Below are 7,485 nucleotides of genomic sequence, written 5' to 3'. Positions count from 1 at the left end.
TCTGTGTAAATTTTCAACATGAAATTTTTTCAATAATAAATTTATTTTTAATGAGTGATAGTCATAAGATTATTTTTATTTTAAATTATGTATGTATTAAGATAAATTTATTTAAAATATAAAAAATTAAATTGAATATGCACATAATAATATTTCCTTGTAATTTATTCTTAATAAATCTCATTTTCCATTTGGTATTTTATTTGACAGCTTGTATCTCGGGGCATAGATAGTTGCAGAAAGTTGGGAAAGGACCCCAAAAAAAAAAAAAAGCAGTGGACAGCACACAGCAGCGGAGAAGGGAAAAGAAGGAAAAAAAAAGAAAAAGAAAAAGGCGAAGAGAATCCATTCCCGTACTTTCGGCAGCATTTGATCCCGCACTGCAATGTTATACCCCGCGGTTTTGCTTCCTTTTTTACTTGAGATGGCTCTCTGCGCGTCTTCTTCCTTCGTTACTGCATACTTCCTCCGTCTTATTATAAGCAGTATTTGACTTTATTAGGCAGATTAAAAAATTAGTTAAAAATAATTAAAAGGTAAAAATTATAAGTTTTTTTCTCTAAAATACTCTTATTTATCAAGGAGAAAGAGTATAAAAAGAGAATAAGAGTTAATAAAATTTAAGATTTTTTTTATTTGTGTAAAATATATTAGAAGTGACTTATAAATAGGACCAGAAAAGTATATAAAAACTTGGCAAGGTGATCAACCATCGAATTATTTTCTTTATAAGTGTAGTTAACTACCACCATCCAATCTCTACAAAAAAGTAATCTAACTTCATTAACAAGGTCTTTGAAAGGGTGTGTAGATATGCAAAAAATTAATAGCCTTAATACAACCAGAGTAAACAAAAATATTCGTGTAGTTTTTATACCAGCACATGTTAAAACCACAAATGATTGCTAAGACTTCAGCCATAGCGGTGATAATCTTGCAGCTAAACCCACATGAAATCATCTCTCCATTTTACCCTCACATGCGAAAATTATACCCATACAATGATAAGGAGAATCTAAGCTGAAACATAATGTTCGGCGTGATCTCTTTTAAGCCACGTGTATGAGGGAATTGGAGAAGAAATAAAATTTTAATAAACTCAATTTAAAAAATTAAAAAAAGTTGTAAAATTTTAATAAAGAGAAGATGTAAGATAAAAGAGTAGATAAAATTAGTTAAAAGCTTTTGACCCCACTTCTTCAGTTTTTTAAGCGAAGCTTCTTAAAAATTTTCTTTCCCTCTTCTTACCCCCATTTCCTTTTTACCAAACAAACTCTTTACCTCAATATTATTCGTCAACGATAGCTTGTGTTTACAAAAGCATTTTGTTTTGTTTTCCATCATTTTTTTATGAAATTGCTGATACGTTAAAGTTTTAATAAAATGATATTTGTTTAAAAAAAAAAAATTGAATCTTGTTATACACAGCACTTGAAACTATTTCTCTATTCTATTTATAAAACTAAGAGATTTTTTTCTCATATTTATAAGTTACATTATTAAATTTTTGACGTAAATATATTATCTTACCTTTTATTTATTCTTATATAGATTGTTATTTTCTTTAAAAATATTTATATTAAATATGAGTAAAGTGGAAAATTTGTTAAATTTATATTAGAATTAATAAAATTTATTTTTTACTTTTAGTGAATAATAATAAATAAAAAGTAAAATATTTTTATTAAAATTTTAATGATAAAAAAATATCTCATCTTCATATATAGAACTGGAGAAATGGTTTAAAGTAACGAGTGCAAAAGGTTCACTTTATATTTCTTTTACAAATATCATTTTATTAAAACTTTAATGTATCAGCTATTTGATTAAAAAAATGAAGGAAATCAAAATACTTTTGTAAACACTAGCTATCATTGATAAATAATAGTAGTATTGAGGTTACAAGAGACTCCACCGGACAATTTGTTTTAACTTTTTTTTTTTTTTACCAGCGACAATTTGTTTTAGCTTAAATTCTCTTTGTCAAGGTATGGGTATAATTTTCAGTTAAAAAAAAAGTATGGGTATAATTTTCACATGTCAAGGTAAAATGGAGAGAGAGAAAGGGAGATGTTTTCACTTTTCAAATGGGTGAGGGGAGAGAGATGAACAGCTGAAATCTTCACTTTTTTCCAATTGAAAAGGTGCAACGTCAAATGTGTTAGACTTAGATGTCATGTGATGGGAGAGGAAGTTAATGCAAACTTGTCCAATGAGTTCTTGATATTTTGAAACTTATTTTTGATTTGAGCAATATTAAGTGTATCGTTTTGATAAATATTTTTGATCAAGTAGGGTTTTCGTATTTTCTTTTATTGTTTGTACCATGTTGATAAAAATGCTCTTGTAACTCATATATATGTATATACTCTTCTGGTTATAAATATAAAATCTTTATATAGTACGTATAAAGATCTTATATTTAGGATCATATAGTATATATATAGCACCGGAATGGTATTACTTGTTAACATACATTAGTATATTCTCGCAATAGCACAGTTTTATTCAATTTGAAGCTTAATTTGACACTTTGGAACTTATATGCGTATTATGATAATGTCAAATTTAATTTTTTACAAAAAGGTTATGGCCATAAGAGGGGTTCGCGTGGTGTCGCTTGCTTCCAAGTTCCATGTACCTTGGGCAGCATCTCCTGATCAAGCATTACATTATTGCACCACGCGGTTTTGCCTCTTTGTTGGCTTGAAAAGTCTCTGCTCTTCTTCTTCCTTCATTACTGCACATATTCCCAAGCTTTAAACCTCGCTCTACTCAACCTCCCAGCAAACGGACCTCACTACATCGGATCTTGTCATTCACGCGATGACGGAGGCTATGATTGACGTTGCACTTGACACTTTGAGCTCACTCATTCAGAAAGAGCTCGGTTTGTTTCTGGGTGTCGGTGGAGAAATGAGAAGGCTTTCAAGTGTACTCACTACAATCAAGGCTGTGCTCGAAGATGCTGAGGAGAAGCAACTCACCAACAAATCTCTCAAAGATTGGCTGCGCAAGCTTCGAGATGCAGCTTACGTGCTGGATGACATCTTGGATGAGTGTTCCACGCATGCCCTTTCCTTAGAGTATCAAGACAAGGTACAAGCCTCTTGCTTATGCTCTTTCAATCCCACTCATGTGAAGTTCCGTTACAAAATTGCCAAGAAATTGAAAGGCATCAGTCAAAGACTTGATGAAATTGCTGAGGAAAGGACGAGGTTTCATTTACGCGAGACGGTTCACGAGAGGAGGAATGAAGTCATGGAATGGCGGCAAACTACCTCAATCATTACTCAAACCCCATTATATGGAAGAGAAGCAGACAAGGAGAAAATTGTGAACTTTTTGGTTGGTGATGCTTCTAATTTGGAGGACGTACCAGTGTATCCAATTATTGGTATTGGCGGTCTCGGAAAAACAACCCTTGCCCAGCACGTCTTCCATGATGAGAGGGTGGTTAATCATTTTGAGCTAAGAATTTGGGTATGTGTCTCTGAAGATTTCAGTTTGAAAAGGATGTCAAAAGCTATAATAGAGTCAGCTACTAGTGGGCATGCTTGTGCAGATTTAGATCTAGAACCGTTACTAAGACGGCTCCAAGAGGTGCTTGGCAGAAAAAAATATTTGCTTGTCTTGGATGACGTGTGGAATGATAATCAGGAGCAATGGGATAAGTTGAAATCCGTTTTGGCTTGTGGATCGAAGGGTGCTTCAATTCTGGTCACCACCCGTCTTAGAAAGGTTGTCTCCATTGCAGGAACAGTGTCTATTCCCTATGAGTTATCACAGTTATCAGAAGATGATTGTTGGGAGTTATTCAGACAACGAGCTTTTGGATCGGAGGAGGAGGAACGTGAAGAGCTTATAACTATAGGGAGGGAGATAGTAAGGAAATGCAACGGAGTTCCACTTGCTGCTAAAACTTTAGGAAGTCTTCTGCGTTTCCAAAGTAATGAAAAAGAGTGGCTCCGTATTAAGGAAAGTGAGATTTGGAATTTGCCACAGGAAGAAGATTCTATCCTGCCTGCTTTAAGATTAAGTTATTTGAATTTATCGGCAAAATTGAGACGGTGTTTTGCCTACCTTGCAGTGTTTCCCAAAGATCAAAGGATGAGTAAAGAACAGGTAATAGCACTTTGGATGGCTAATGGGTTCATTTCAACCAATGAAGAGTTTGAAGTGGAAGATGATGGTGACAGAGTGTGGAATGAATTATATTTAAAGTCATTTTTTGTGGATATTGAGATAGATAAATTTGACTACAGCACATGGTTTAAGATCCATGATCTTCTTCATGATTTAGCACAATCTGTAATGGGGGAAGAATGTTATAGCAGAACATTCGAGAATGGCCCACTTGGTGAAAGAACTCATCACCTCTCACTTGATGACATTGACCAATTTCATAACATATGGTCATCTCATTTGAACAAGGTCAAATCCTTAAAAACATTTATAATGCTAAAGGTTTATGATTATGATGTCAATACTTGTTGTGATAGATTGCTGAAATGTTATCATTTGCGGGCACTTGACCTGATGTTCTTAAGTGAGGTGCCATCTTCTATTGATCAATTAAAACATATGAGGTACTTGAACCTTTCTGGTGGTGAATTTACAATGCTTCCTGATTCGATATGTAGATTGTGGAACTTGCAAATTTTGAATTTGAACGAGTGTGAGTCTCTTGAAAAGCTGCCTAATCAGTTGAAGTGCTTAAAATCTCTCCGTCATCTACATTTGGTAGGGTGTTGGTCATTATCCAGATCGGCCCCTGAGATGCGTCAATTAACTTGCTTGAAGACCTTAAGTGCATATATTGTCGATGTGCAGGAAGGGTTCTTATTGGAAGAAGTAGGAAATTTGAAGCTTGAAGGAACACTCTCCATCAAGCGCTTGGAGAGAGTAACAAGTGAGACGGATGCCAGAAAGGCCAAGTTGGCCGATAAGCGCCTCAACGACTTAGAGTTGTGTTGGAGAAGGAACGAACAATCCCAGTTACAAGAAAATGAGGAGAAAATTCTTGAAGCTCTTCAACCTCACAAGCAACTTAAAAGTTTGGTTGTAGAAGGATATCTTGGCACCCAACTCCCACAATGGATGATTAATCCTACGCTCAAGGATTTAATTTCCTTACGACTCAAGGGTTGTAAAAATCTTGTATGCGTTTCGTGCCTGGCAAAACTTCCGTCTTTGAAGCGTCTGAGCTTGTCGGACATGAATCACATGCAATATATAGATGAGGAATCTTATGTTGATGGGGTTGATAGAGGCTTCCAAGCTCTGGAAGATCTAGAGCTGTTAAGGCTACAGAGCATTGTAAAGTTGTCAAGGGAGGATGGAGACAGCATGTTCCCACGTCTCTCAAAGTTGGACATCACTCATTGTCCGCAACTAAACTTGCCTTTCCTTCCATCCATCACTCAACTAAAAGTTACAAATGGATGTAGCAAGGTGTTAGTTGGTTCAATTCATCAAAATCTGCCCAATCTTGAATGCCTTGCTTTGTCCGGAGATGGAGAGTTGACTTCCTTTCCAGAAGAGATGTTAGTAGGCCTTAAGCACCTTCACGCCAACTTGAAGGCTCTCGTAAAATTGCAAATTGCTCGATGCGACAACTTTGAGACAATAACAGAGGAAGCGTCGCGAGGGTTGTGTTCTCTTAAAAGTCTCTTTATTAGTGGGTGTCCTAAATTCAAACTTTCTGCAGGTTTTGGACACCTCATAGCCCTCAAACTTCTAATTATTAATGAATGCGCGGAGGTGGAAGATATCCATGATGCTTTGCAGCATATTATGACGCTTCGATCGTTATTTTTGTATGATCTCCCAAATTTAGTGTCCTTGCCCGACTGGTTGGGGAACCTTGGGTCGCTTGAGTCATTGCATATATCTCAATGCCCCAAGTTGAGGTCACTTCCGATGAGCACTCAGAGCCTTACAAATTTGGAATATTTGTTCATTTCAAGATGTCCGGAGTTAGGGAAGAGATGCAAGGAGGGAACAGGGGAGGATTGGCACAAAATTGCTCATGTTCCACGTCGTGATATAAGAGATTATTAAGATGCATATTTTGGTCAACGTGAATGTTGTTCATCTTATTTCGTTCGCACATTAAGGTATGTGCTCTAATTTCCATATATATAATTTGTCGCTTTGCTTGGATCATGGAGGGTTTTATTTCTAGCCTTTTTTTTAAAGAAAAAATTTAATTTGAGATTCTTATAGTCTTATTTTACCTTATCAAAAATCTGATTATGATTTTTTTAATGGCTCCTTACAATTTCTTTCATTATAGGAATTAGTCCTTATGCTCATAATCTGTTAATTATGATTGATGTGGGCATTGATTAAATTGCATAAGAGTTGCAATAAAATACAAAAATAAAATATTTTTAAAAAAATACAATGATGGATTATAACTTATTTATTACCAATATAAAAGAAGTATTATGCTCTTCATTGTAGTCTTGCATCCATATATATATATATATATATATATATATATTATAATTTGCTTGGTTTTGATTTTATTTAGATCCATGTGGTAAAATTATCTTGTTGAAAACTGAGTGAGAGCCATGTCATTGGCTACTAATGTATTTTTCTAACAAATTAACAAATTGTGAGTATAAAAACTAACACATATAATTGAGAAAATCATGATAAAAATCACATGGATTTAATTTCTAATGAAGTGAAATTACAGGGTCTTATATAGTGATTTTTCCTTTTTCTGAATATATTCAATGTGCTTCTTATAAGGAGATACGGCGTGGGTATATTTGTAAATAGGTCTTGAGGTTAACCTTCAGACAACAAATTTTGTACGTTTCCTATTTCGTAATTTTACAATTTTGAGAATCCAAATTATATGAACATAGAAGACGTAACAGACAGTGTCTCATTTCATAAGCTCGTTCCCTTTTCCCGACTACCAGAATAGGGAATGGGAGCTGAAAACTCCATATCAGATTGCATCATCTTCATTTTGTTCTTGAAATTTACTACTGTATTTTGCGTTTCATTTTGAAACTGACAAGTCTCTCCTTCTATATGTTTAGATTTTTGTTAAAGACTGAGTCAGATTCCAGGCCTCGTCGGGTGGAGCCGAGTTACTCAGTAGAATAGAGGCTGTGTCTCTTGATGATAAATTTTATAATTCAAGCATGAAAGTGCTGGGTTTCTGCTGGTGTCGGAAAATTTCACTGTACTAAATTGGAAATTAACTTTGGTCTGATCTTTTGCTATCTATGACTTTCTTAACGAGTCATTGTTTCAAATGTAGAATGGTGAGAGCATTTTGCACATTGAAATTTGCATCGTCCTTTTCTTTTCCTGCCGTCTTCCATGTTTATGTAATATTTTAGAAACTATGCTCCTTGTGCGTATTATTATTCTGGGTTTATGCCATTGCATTGAATTCATGGCCCAACCTCAGTTTCAACTATTTATACTCCAATTAGTAGGTTTGTTTATTGTTTA

General features: G+C 34.7%; 1 protein-coding gene across 1 annotated transcript; it reads left to right on the top strand.

The window, feature by feature from the left end:
* The first annotated feature begins 2,826 nt into the window (after window positions 1-2,826).
* Window positions 2,827-6,063, top strand: LOC114713862 (putative disease resistance protein RGA3). Its single transcript, XM_028898538.1, has one exon. The coding sequence runs from the start codon at window positions 2,827-2,829 to the stop codon at window positions 6,061-6,063; it is 3,237 nt and encodes a 1,078-aa protein (XP_028754371.1).
* Window positions 6,064-7,485: the final 1,422 nt, after the last annotated feature.

The sequence above is a fragment of the Neltuma alba genome, unplaced genomic scaffold, assembly GCF_004799145.2.
Source record: "Neltuma alba isolate B1F8T4 unplaced genomic scaffold, ASM479914v2 tig00011477_pilon, whole genome shotgun sequence".
NCBI classification, from domain to species: Eukaryota; Viridiplantae; Streptophyta; class Magnoliopsida; order Fabales; family Fabaceae; genus Neltuma; species Neltuma alba.
This window is presented reverse-complemented; position numbering and strand designations above follow the sequence as displayed.